Consider the following 13,341-nt stretch of genomic DNA (forward strand, 5'->3'; position numbering starts at 1 on the left):
ACTTCACTTCGTCAGCAAGATTTAGCAACAACTGCCCTCCTGGGGCAACACTCCTGAAACAGGAAACCCAGGCTGATAGATGCAGGAACCATCACAATAACCTCCACAATGATAGTTTGAGGATATTCCTAATCTTATGCTACTTGTGGACTGGGGGTTGTGCTGCCGTTGTTAACGTTTCCTTAATGAAGGAAAATCACGTCGAGTTGTTTAAAAAAGTAGACAGCCACATGGTTTCACTTGCTACATAAAAAGAGGATATGATGACTGATGTCCTTCTACAAACAAACAAACAAACATTGAACTGCTTGAAGGGCTTCCTCATAATGAACCAGGTTCCCCCGCTTTAATTTATCCCTTGGATGGGGTTTAATGAAGCAGTCATGGGACAAATACTGGGGCCATGCCAAAGCTCAACGATGAACCCCCCCCCCCAACCTCCCCAACCCCCAGATCCCCCTAGCCCCAGAGTACACTGCAACACATGCCTTCTATTATGGCCCTTCAGGGTAAGCGAAGCCTCAGGAAGAGGGGCCTCAGAGCAGAGCACCTAGGGAGAGGAAACACCTCTACCATCTCCAGAGCCCCCCACACCTCCATCTTTCCTCCCAGAAGGCCAGACAGAGCAGAAGTCAATCAGCAGACCATGCTGCCAGATCCATATAGCAGTCACACACAAGCTATGGCCCACAAGATAAACACTTCCAGACGTTGGACTGCAGCCATTTTCCCACACTTGCTAAAGTGTTTTGACAACCATCTTGTAGGCCTTTATGAAGGATTTACTTTTTTTGTGAGAAAAACATCAACTTGGTCTTTTGGAGATTTCCTTTTCATTTCATGAAGGCATACCTTATCCAGCCCCCACACCGTCCCTCAAGACCAAATCCCCTGCTTTGTAAAGTAATCATTTTGTTAGTTGGAGAGATAAAGTACTTTTGGTTTGAGAATACATAAGCAAACCAGGCCAGATGAATGAATGGTTTGGATAACAGTGACATGCATCAAGGGCAAGCTATCCCTGATTAGATTCAAAAGTTTTCTTTCTCCGAAAAATGATAACATCATCCACAGGCCTGTGTGTCTTGGTCTTAAAGACAAATGCATGTTTTATTAAATGGACCTGAGCGGTATTTTCTAAAATAACAGCATACCATGTATGAGTGCTGAGGTAGTCTAAAGTAAGAAGTTAGTGTATACTGTACTTTCCCTGTGGGCATCAGGGCTGGCTCCATATGCAGACACAGGCTCACAGAGAAACCTTCCAGACAAACACTTTCATATTGGCCTGGCCGCCTACTTGTCTGCCTGCCTACTTGTCTGCCTACTTGTCTGCCTGCCTGCCTGCCTGCCTGCCTGCCTGCCTGCCTGCCTGCCTGCCTGCCTGCCTGCCTGCCTGCCTGCCTGCCTGCCTGCTTGCCTGCCTGCCTGCCTGCCTGTCTGTCAGCGTGCGTGTGTTTTGTTCTGCCTCTAGTTGTCCTTTGATGTGCATGTATCCCCTCTTCTCCCTGTCATAATGCAGGCATGTATGATGTACATCTTTCTCTGTGATTGCATGCACCAACACTGTCATTAGGTTTTCCATGTTCGCTGCGTGACACACCTTGAGGAAGATTTCAATGTGTATTACAGATAAACACACCACTAACTGACCTACAATCACTGCTTTGACATGAAAAGCATAGACTTACAGATCAACACCTCCTTAAAGCCTTGGCTCCCACATGAAACCATGGCAAGGAAGCCTTCTGGTTTAGACAAGCCAACAAGTTTGTGTATATAGTCTTAGTTGTGTTAAACATGGAAGCAACACAGGGAAGATACAGGAAACCCACAGAGGGAACTAGTCTGTTGATCCTACAATGCGTGTGTGTGTGTGTGTGTGTGTGTGTGTGTGTGTGTGTGTGTGTGTGTGTGTGTGTGTGTGTGTGTGTGTGTGTGTGTGTGAGAGAGAGAGAGAGAGAGAGAGAGAGAGAGAGAGAGAGAGAGAGAGAGAGAGAGAGAGACAGAGAAAGAGAGATAGAGATAGCTCCTACTCATTTGGACATGGTCCCAGAGGAAACAGCATGGGAATGGTCTCAGAGAGTCAGAGGGTAGAGAGGAGGCCAGTATCTGAGGGGTTCAGAACGAGGGCCCCTACCGTGAGAACCCTCTCAGGGCCAGGACAACAAAGGCAGGGACCCATCCCCAAGGACCTGCAGCTCCAAGCCTAATTAGCTCCATCAAAGAAGAGAGCAGGAATTCCTGGAGAGGCTACAGTCACAACCACATGGCCAGACTATATCATAACGCTACAGAGTGGATGTATGGAGTTTTACAATGTAGATGGCTTTTCAGACTAAGGTTGGGCAACACTGCTCAGAACAGTTTAATAGACAAATATTTTTGATTGACGACTCAAATAATGTGAAAGCTCAAACTCCTGCAAGTGAATCCTGAATCAATGAGCAGACTTGAAGATGAAACACACACGAGGAGGGAAGCAATTATTTGATAGATTCATATTTGATTGGCTTATCTACTATATTTGTACGGTATCAATGTATTCATCAAGTTTTGTTGTCCAACTAAATGCTCAGAGGCTCTGCCTCTTTTGACAGTTTTCCCAACTTGTGAAGTGCTTTACACATTTCAACCAGAGGGGGGCAACGAAGAGTCAAAATACAGCATGGCAGAAGTGGTGCTCTGAATTCAACTATTCAACAATTCAACAATCAACAATAGCAGTCCATTTCAAGAAGTGGGTATACATACACACTCTCCTTGATTTTATGTCAACTTTATAATGTAGACCCTTTATTTGTCAAAAAAGAACAATGCTTCCTCTGTCAAATAGATAAACAAAAGATACATGACAATTGAGATAAACCACAATAATCCCTACACAGTCTCAGCAACAAGTCAGCAGTGGGATTTTGGGGGGGGGGGGGGAGGGGGGGATAACCATATGAACTCGGTGACTGCAATGAATATGTGAGTAGGGAAAGTTTTCCAGCATGTTCTGTTAATCTGTGACTTTTCTGTTGCCATTACATTGGAGCTAAGGTATTTACCCTTTCAATACAGTCAATGATTATCCCTGTCCATGTCAGCTGTTAGCATGCCAGCTAGTTGTGGGAGCAGCAGGGCTGTCAGGATAGGAACTTCTCTCTCGTCACTCTAGGTAGAGGAGCCTGAACTCCTGTCAAAAGGAAGGTCAGTCTAGCCCGGTACACAGCCCTACTGGGAAGGTTTGTTACTTTCATGCGAAGGTCAGAAAGAAGGACACATACCATAACAGCATATCTGCTGCATTATCTTATTAAATCTTGTCACTTTTTGTGTGACAAGATGTGTCTCTTTTTTCTATGGGCACACACTTCAAATCCTTCCCATTTAAATGAAGAGCCTTCTAGAGCTGTTTCATGTGCGGATTGTTAAAGCTGCAGTTGTAGGGCGCCACTGATGAATAATTCAATGCTCTGAGCTGTAGTTTTAAGTAGGCAAACCAGACCCCACACCTTGGAAAGGGATTTAACATTACAGCATATCAAAAGACTGAGCAACTCCCATTTGAAAAATGCAAACCCCTTTTAGATTCCAGGTTCCGAGCATGGGCTGAAGGAGAGGAGAGGAGGTGAGGAGAGGTGAGGAGGGGAGAGCTTGCCTTCTTGAAAGTGTAAGTGCTCTTCCCCTCCTTTCCTCTACTGTTAAACTGAAGGGGTCTGGGAACACAGATCTGGCACAACCCTTAAGAGCGCTATACTTGTGCCTAAAGGATGCAATAGAATGGAATATTACTAGAATTACATAGTGATACAGATACAGTTTGTCAGGACAAACAAACACCTAAGGCACTATTTGGATCTCAGGGTAAAGATTAATTCATTCAGCACCACACAGCTGCCTAGCAATGACCAGTGTCAGCTGTCCAGGAACCGGCCACACCAACGTCAAACAGCCGTGAAGCTCCTGAGGGGTCAGACCGGACACTGACCTTTGTCCAGAACACAAGCCTCCTTCAGTTAAGACATGAGGAGACACACTGAGTCAGCATGGGAGCCTTTAGTCATGCTTCGATAAGATAGTGAGTTTTAGATCAACACTTGTATTATTGTTTTTGTTGATTTTATGTAAAGCACTTTGAGCTGCAATTCTTGTATGAAAAGTGCTATATAAATAAAGTCTTACTTACTTACTTACTAGCTACATCAGCACAGACATATTTCAATTAATATTTAGGGAGAAAACAAACTTTCAATCTTGCTTTGAAAAATATAAGGACTACCCCCCACAAATATACTTTACACTACCAAACATCCGGGTAAATATATAAACATTAGTTAGTTCCCATCTGGTTAGCGTGGCCACTGACTGCTCTAAAGAGTATTTAAAACATGCACTGTCAATAGCTATTGTCCATAGAAACCTGGAGGCTTTAGACCATAAACAGCTTTAGCCACTCAGAAAACAGTGACGTATTAAGTATAGCAAGTCAAGAATCTGGCAGGAAATTTCCTCTCCATAAAGGCATAAATAGCTCATTGACTCCTCACAGAGGTGGTTTTGTGTACAAGCACGTGTGGACAAACAAGTGTGCGACTGTTTAGATGTATGTGGGTGTGTGAGAAAGAGCAAAATGGACACAGAGGGTCTACATAGTTCAATCTGGGTGTGAAACTTTCCTTTTCCAATGAGCAGCTGGTGCTGGAATCCTTTGGGTCTGCTGCCCAAATGGACCTTGTTTACAGGCTGAGGAGATCTACCAGATGGATCTAGTCCTAGACCTCTGCAGCAGGCAGCTCCACACAGATGAGTGAGACGATACTGTTCAAGCCCCTAGCCACACACACAGGAAGGAGACACATTTCTCTGCATCTCATACAGGCCCCTTTCCTGGAACACATATCCAGTTCCAGTGACAACCTTTACAGATATTGGACCTTAGAACTTGTGGGAATCATTTCTTGTGTCAGAATGATGTGCAGTGTAGCTTCCTATCCTATTCACTGCCACTGGCTTAATTTATTGACTGAATGAGTAGCCAAACAAAGCTTAGGTGTCACTGAAATACCATCAAATTGGAAACATGACTAAGACCCTACAAGCCTCCCTGGAATTCAGACTGAAACAATACATGACTTACTCTCCCAGTCCCTATGGCCCCCACTCACTTTCAGCCTGCTATGTCAACACAGCAGAACAACTGGAATGCAGGACTGCAGCGTGCATCAGGGCCAACAGCCAGCCTAGTCAGACCTGGAGCAGTCCCAGTCAGACCTGTTATAGACCCCAGTCAGACCTGGTATAGACCCCAGTCAGACCTGGTATAGACCCCAGTCAGACCTGGTATAGACCCAGTACCAATCCACTTGAACAAAAATAAAACATATAATTACTAAGCCACATCTTTACACAAGTAGAAAACACAGACTTCCAAAGTGAGGGTTGGAATATACACCTGTTGTTCTCACGGCTTAGAATAAGACAGACTTGAATTTTGAGGAAGTATTCAAAAAATGAATAATAATAACAACTACTACACATTTCAGACATCTGTTGTCATCCCAGCTGACCTAAATGTTTTTTTTTCTTCTGACACACCAGACATCTTTGATCTAAAAACGTCTGGTGAAAGTCTTCACCACATGACTTCAAAAGCCCTGATCTTCAAGATCTCTGCACATAACAAGCATTCCTACACTGAGCTCCAGGAAGTCTGGATACATCAGTCAAACAATAACTCTAGTGTCCTTTATCTCTGCAGACACTCGCCTGAGATGTCGTCTCAGTCCCCTGTGATACAGAAGGCATCTGATGACAAGGTTCCCACTCGGACTCGTGCCAGGTAGAGGGGCTGAGGTGAAAGCTTCTGCTTCTGGCAGGCTAGGCTGTGAAGAGAGGCCAGCTTGGCTGCTGAGGCAGCTGTGGCCAGTCTTTGATCAGGTTCCAGGGCCCCCACACCTGCAGGTGGGAGGGACATGGCAGCAGGGCCCTTATCCCTCCTGTTGTTATGCAGAGTGACTGGTGCCTCCAGTCCTGTAGAATCCCCCAGTCTCCAGCTTCCAGCCACCAGTCTCCAGCTTCCAGCCCTAGCCCTGCAGAATCCCCCAGCCTTGCAGAATTCTCAAGCCTCCAGCCTCCAGGCGAGACTCAGACACAACTGAGGACAAAGTTGAGGGGAGGGTCTGGCCACACTGGGGTCACACCCTGTTGTACACAATGTACCTCTAATTACCAGACACTGGGGACAGGGCGACAATAAATGGTGTGCTGGGGTATCTGTTTACATATTAATACTACCAGTACTCATAATAAACTAATAACCATTATCTGTAGTGATTTGAGTAGAGAAAACAAATGAAACTGAGTGCACAGACTAAGACATTATTAATGATACTCTTTCTTTGTGTGAGTCTTATCAAGGTGTGCCACATGTTAGATACAGGTACCAACCTTTGTTAATCATTTGATTTGTTTTTAACAGTTTAATTCAGTCCTTTTTTAAAGGGATACATTTACAAAATTGACAGGCGCCTCTATTTCCAGCTTCGTGATTCTCTCTGTGGCCTTGTAGACTCATAACTAAGTATCAGGGTCTTAAGCAACAGTGGACTTCTGAACGAGAGCAAGGGTTATAACAGAACCTTCGACCTGAACTAAAGCGCTCAACATCCACCAGGACACAGCTCTCCCTACTGTACCTCCAGCTATCCTCTTGAGGAGCTGCTGCCTGGCGATGATCCTGCCCAGCCTGTACCCGGAGCGCCTCCTGGTGTGGTCCAGTCTCAGGTAGATATCCTGGGTCTCTGGAGTCATACTACCCAGACACTCAGAGGCCTCAGGTAGCTGTCTGTACATGGCTACAACGTTGGGCTCCCTCCACATAGGAACCCTGATACACACTCTCACACAAATACTTTCCCGCTCCAGCCAGTAGAAGCCTTCACATCCAGGCGCAACAAGCCCCGCAGTCAGCTGAGAAAGACAGTAGAGCCTGGTGGGAGGAGTCTCCTTCACCACCTCCCAAGGTCAGGTGACCATGGAGCAGCCAATAACAGGACAGCACTGGGAGCTCTGCCCACCTTTCTGAGCTGAATCCAAAGTCTGTGCGAGTGCTGGTCAGCTTTCCCCTAGTCTGGAGGGAAATATAAATACCAGTGGAATGCCTGTGAAGTAAGTAAGCAGAGCAGGAGGGCGGTTGAGGGTCCGCCCTGCCCAGGAACAAGCCCTGTGCTGTGGGCCTCCACAGAGGTGCCAAGTTTACTGAGGAGAAGTGTTAGTGGAATAGCGTACTAGGAAGAGTAAAGTACTGAGGGAGAGGGAGGGACTAGTTGCAATGTGACTGAATGCTAATCCCTGCTCCCCATCCCCAATGTAAGCCCACTCCCCCTCCCCCATCCGCCATCCAGAGCCCTCTGTGTATCCCTGCTGCCCAGCATCCACACCCAGCAGGACTCCACAGGAAGCCAGACACCTTTGGAAGAAAAGGTTTGAACCTAAACACCTACATAAAGGCACGTTACCTTGCCACAGAGGAGGCAAACAGGAACTTGGCCAAGCACCCCCTACAATGCTCCCTATACAGGGAAACTGTATCATGTTACAGTTAGTACCCAGTTGTGAGTATGGGGTGATATACAGCAGGACACACTAGTCTACAAACTGAAACATAGTCAACACAACTAGACCCACCCCTGCCTGTCACAGCCAGCGACTCAACTGTCACCCTAGTCTGAGCACACAGGCTGCCTGTGTAGACAAACCACAACACATGTGAATAGGGTACAAGTGGGTACAAGTGGGCAAGCTACCAAGTCAAACTTCTTCCTGCCTGTTAAAATCCTAACTGGGTTAGGACACACAAAGACCACAATTCAACCGCACACTTCAGAACCCCCCCTGCAATTTTTCTTAGACTCCTCCTGGTATTAACGACCTTCACTCACACCCTGACCAGTGTCAAGGGTATTTTGGGCAAAGCTGTTGGTGCAGGTGGTGCAGGTTATGGCAGCTGGTGGGGTGACATTGTGCACATTATTTAATCTCTTGATATTTGTCTGTGTCTAATCCTCCCATGCTGAGCACTTTATTCAAGTTGAGCTACAACTTACTGAACCAAGAGCAGTGGGATCACACAGTGATCTCTTGCCTTTGAAAACAGCAGGATTGTGAAAGCACCATGAGATCTTCCAGCAAGTTTAGTGTTTGTTTACCAACACAACAACATCCATTCCAGCGTGTGTCTGTGAGCGGCATGCCAGGGAGAAATAGCTGTGGCTAAGCATCCTTGAAGTGTTCCTTGCCTTATCAGACCTGTTCAAACATGTCTGCTTTCACAGCCTGCTACCCGGCTCCATGGGCACAGGAATCCTCGTCACACTCACACGTATGATCATGTGTAACAACATATGGTTCTCAAATAACTGCTGTTATTTCTAAAAACTATTAAAGGTACTCCTATTTACTACTCCCACCTTCAAGAAAAGGCTCAAGACGCACTTGTTCCGGGAGTACAACGGCACTTAGGAATGCTTGGCTGGACCTGATTTTAGTTTCATCCAGGATCACAATGACTCGTATTGAGAGACTTGTTGCTCTTGTTCTGATTGTTGGTTAGTTGTAACGGTTTCAAATTCTTGTACTCACTGTGAAATATTTTACTGTTGATTGTTTTTTCTACAGATACACTCTTGCACTCTTGTGGGGAGTTTCATGTTGTTCAATTGTAACTTGTTTAACTGCATGCTCTTATGGTTCTTCCCTTTGGCACTTATTTGGTTTTCCACAATGTATGCTTCATGTTTTGGCTGCTCGCAATGTTTGGGGCTATCCCGTTGTTATGATCAGTGACCTATGCACTTTTGTAAAGCTCTCTCTTGGAAGTCGCTTTGGATAAAAGCGTCTGCTAAATGCATAAATGTAATGTAAATGTAAATGTATTTGCACTTCTGGCTGGATGCTAACTGTCATTTCTCAATGACAATAAAGTTGAATCTAATCGTGTTTAATCTCATATCTGAGCTTTCATGTTAATTACACCCAGCAAGACAGGCATAGTGGTTAGAAATGCCATCGTGGTCATGTGCAATGGCATGTCTGCTCATATTGAGGTGGGGTTGTGGTGGGTTAGAGCTAGGAGGGAGGTCTGATCTACCATCAGATGACTGCAACCATCAAGGCTTCCATTACAGTGTTTAGTCATGTATTGCCCAGTAGAGTGTACTATGAATGAGCAATTCAGCTGACATCCAAGGTCTTCTTTGTCTGACCTATTTTGCTGGCTGCATGTCCCTCAGGTCTGTAATCTAGTTAGTAGAGCACCTCTGCTGGGCGCCAGGGGTTAAACATTCCTCTATCAGACGGCAGCCCAGACCCCTCCAAACCTGAACCACCAGCGTAGACAACGAGTCCAGGTTTTTTTATACTTTCACTTATGGATGCCATCAGTTGATCTTCTGCACGTGAATGTGAATGTGTTTCATATGTGTCTGCGAGCATTTCACATATGTGGATGGGAGTTTTCAGGAGTATGAATGTGTGTGAACGTTTTATGTGTATGTGTTTGTGTTACATATGTGTTTGTGTAAGGACAGTCTGAATTATTTCCTGAATGGCCGCTCCTATTCTTTACTTTCACTTCATGTGTGATTTCTGGGGGGTTTTTAAGGTTGAAAAAATATTTTCAAAACGTTTTGAAAAAAAGTTTGAAAAGGTACAAAATAAAAAAATAAAGTTGTATCATTGGTGAGGACTCTTTACTCTTTTGAAAAGTTTAAAAATTATTTCGAAAAAGGTTTTGCATTTTCTTATTGACATATTGAAAAAATATTTTCTACCAAAGGTTACGAAAATTTTTGAAAATGTGTTTGTGTAAGGACAGTCTGAATTATTTCCTAAACGGCCCCTCATAAATGCCGCTGACGGCTGCATCGCTTGTATGCATGGTGATTTGACTGACACCTAGTGGTACGCTGCCAATAGGACACTCACATGTTCCACTTTCAGCTTCACATCTGAAGTTATAATTCTATACAGAATTGAAACCAGTCACTTCTTAAAACCACACAAGGACACACCTAAACACTATGATCACAAAAGTTTCCAATCGTGCAGGGTATTTTAAACACTCTGAAGGGGACCGTCCGGATAATAATTACAATAAGATGTGATTTCACGCAAAGAGAAACACTAGTCTTTGAATCAAAGTGACGTACAAACAAAACCAGTTAAACTCAGTCTGTGTATGAGCCAATACAGATGGGGAGGAAGGGATGTCGATATGGCCAAATAAGTCACACCATTGGACAGGGCATTCTGTTATTATTAAACTTAGCAAAATAATAATGAAACATTTATTAGGATTTTCTAGATCTGCCAAGTTGGTCTGCTCGTTCACCTGTGCGAACAATTCCAAAACAATAATTAAAATCATTTCCACTCGTTACCGACCTGCAAGTCGTCGTTCCCTGACATTTTTCCATAGTAAATCCCAAGCTTTCGACGTGGAGTCCCGCAGCTGCTCACTGAAAGATCTCCGTAGCTTTAGTTTCATAGACTTCCGTTTACTTGTCATTGTAAATCCGTGATATGGGCATAATAAAAGAAATCCTCCTAACCACCAACATCCGTTACTTCTTCAAATGTCACTCGTTTGGTCCCGTATTGCCTCTTCACCTGGTGCACAGGCTGAGTTACCTTGAAGTCGTAAAGTTGTACATTGTTCCGAAGAAGAGATACATCTTATTATTTTACACCGTTATTTGTGCTCAATGCAAACCGACTTCAATTTTTTTTTTACCTTCTTTCATACAGAAAGAAGACATACAGACCTATCGGTGCTACACCCACTGTCCGCGTCACAGTTCTGACCAGATGCTTGTTTGAAGTTACCACCACAGTCCAAAGCATGACCAGAGCGCGACTTCCCCCTCTCCCCGCACCATCTCACCCACCCACTATTTCAAACAGCGTACACTACAATCCTTAATGTATGAGTCTGAGTTTTAAAAATACAAACTGATACAAATATCGGTTCTCATTGAAAACGTCAAAATACTCTAAAAAAGTGAGGTTTATTTTTACACACACTTTATGAATAGTTCTACATTAAAGAACAGATCCTAACCCTCATTTAGCTCTGCTTTGTTGGTACCTTTGAGGCCAATAATGAAGCAGAAAAAATCGAATTAAATATTTATGTCCTTTGAGTGGTATAGTAAAGCTTCTTAATTGTATCAAACAGTCCAGTAAAAAAAAGTTAATTACACCAATAGTAGATCATCACACATAATTGTGTCTAGGCTTATGTGTAACATCAAACCAGCAATGTTAATTCCTTTTCTTCCCAGCAAGGATTATAATACTAATGAGCATTCTCTCATTCAGACTCTGTCTCAACACATAACTAGATAAAGACTGACAATTTCCTTAATGAACCTATGTGTTCTCTTTACAGCAAAGCTCACATTACTTCATTTCAACAGAGAGATCACATCCTCTCCAGCAGAGTCTGATTTATATTGCGGGGTCACATGACTGAGTCTCCTGGGTAGCAAAGGCCACAGTATCAGTGGACATGATTGGGGGAGGGGAGCAAGGGGCCAGAGGATGTGCTCTGTCTGGCCCTGTGAGCCCCTCACCCCTGACGCACATAGTGCTGTTGTCAGCTACACTGACAGACTAATAATGTCTAATAAATGATCACAATGAATTGGATCAATAATGTTTTCATGGTCATCTAAATTCCTCATTGACAAGACAGGGTAAGGAAATGGTATGGAAGAATGTGAGGCACGCCAGGGTTGTCCGTCTCTTGTGTCGTAATGACTGAGATGAGCTGTGAATCCTGAGGGACACCTGCTACACTCTGCGACCTCCACCAGCCTTAGAGAGGGAAGGTTCTGGAGGGACTTCTATGACTGATGCTGAACTCTGGATGTATCAAAGCACCCACGATTCCTCCTCCTCACTTTCCCCCCCCATAGTAAAAAAGTACTGCCATCCTTGTGGAGATTATTATGGCTAGACCTCTAAATCTGGCAGAGATTAAGAGGTAGTATTATTTGATACAAGGAGCAGACATTTCATCATCATCAAAAACTCCCATTTGCCCTAACTCGTATTTGCTGACTCACTCCTTGTTTAGGATAGATTTAGAAAGTACTAATTTCCCCGACACACTGAATACTTTTCTGAGAACTGGTTTAGCCCTTTAGTCTGTACTCCGTTTGGGTACTCAGTAAGAATTCCATTCCATGTTTACATGATTGTTAAGTGTGTGTGTGTGTGTGTGTGTATATATATATATATGTGTGTGTGTATTACTTGTGTCTGGTGACTGATGTGGAATGTTGTTCCGTTCACTGTGGTGGGAAAATCCCAGATGTGGATAAACGAACGTCTCCTTTCTCATTGGATGATGGTGTTGGCCGGGAGGTCCCTCTCCAGGCCCCTGAATGGTCTGGGGGATTACACTTCTCAGTGTATGGAAACACTGCATGGGCCACCTCCCCTTCCCCTCTCTAACTTCTACTCCTTCCCCTCTCCCCCCGCTCCTCTTCTTCTCTGCTCCTTTCCCTCCTCTCTTCTCCTGCTTTCCTCCCTCTCCTCATCTCCTATTCTCCACCTCTCCTCCCCATCTCCTCTCCTCTACTTCTCTCCCCCTCTACCCTCCTCCTGGGCCCAGCATCTCAGGCATGAGCTATAAATGTCCTGACCATACATTCAGAGAGCCTACACATGTGGAATATGTGAAGGTTTAGAGGACCTACAGATGTGGTGCTTGTGAGGGTTTAGATTATGGGGTTGGGGAAGAGGAGTGTCATGCATACTGTAGCAGAGCTCTGTAGGACCCAGTCCATAAAGCAGCCCATGAGTCTGTCTACTTAGAGGACAGAGGTGCCTCATGCTGTCTCTCTCAACTCCTTATGGGACTGCTAATACCCTCATGACAGTCGTATTTCTGTCGGGTTCTTTTGAAATGGAGTTGACACAGACTGCTGACAGAGACTTTTGGATTTGTTATAAACATTGTAACATGTTCACATGCAAATGTAAGAATTCAATGAAATATCAGCCTGTATACTGCTGAATCTTTCATACAGCCAGATATTCCACCAGGCAGACCGTGTTGGTCTTTAAGTTGGATACATTATCTTTGTAAGAAAACATGCCTTATTGGGCCCTGCTGTTCCTCAACCAGAGGCAGGAAGTCTGTTCTGGCTCTATCTTCTATTGGGCTTTGATTACTGAGCCAAATTGTTTAATCACCTCTGAAAACCACAAGAAGGCAGAATACCGGTACACTGCCTCAAGACACTGGGTTGGCTTTTGATGACTGTTTTGAGTCTTTATCTAGAT

General features: G+C 44.4%; 1 protein-coding gene across 2 annotated transcripts in view; it reads right to left on the minus strand.

Moving 5' to 3' along the window:
- The window catches only part of stard13b (StAR related lipid transfer domain containing 13b), a 41,803-nt gene that overhangs the window by 13,531 nt on the left and 14,931 nt on the right, over nucleotides 1–13,341 (minus strand). The window contains exon 1 of one of the 2 annotated variants that reach the window (XM_067246108.1): nucleotides 6,684–6,840. The exons of the other annotated variant lie outside the window; for it this stretch is intronic. Within the exon in view, the coding sequence (XP_067102209.1) occupies nucleotides 6,684–6,840 (157 nt within the window). Of the gene's footprint in view, nucleotides 1–6,683; nucleotides 6,841–13,341 lie in introns of those variants that run through there. 2 annotated transcript variants of the gene reach the window in all.

This window comes from Osmerus mordax, chromosome 11, assembly GCF_038355195.1.
Source record: "Osmerus mordax isolate fOsmMor3 chromosome 11, fOsmMor3.pri, whole genome shotgun sequence".
NCBI classification, from domain to species: Eukaryota; Metazoa; Chordata; class Actinopteri; order Osmeriformes; family Osmeridae; genus Osmerus; species Osmerus mordax.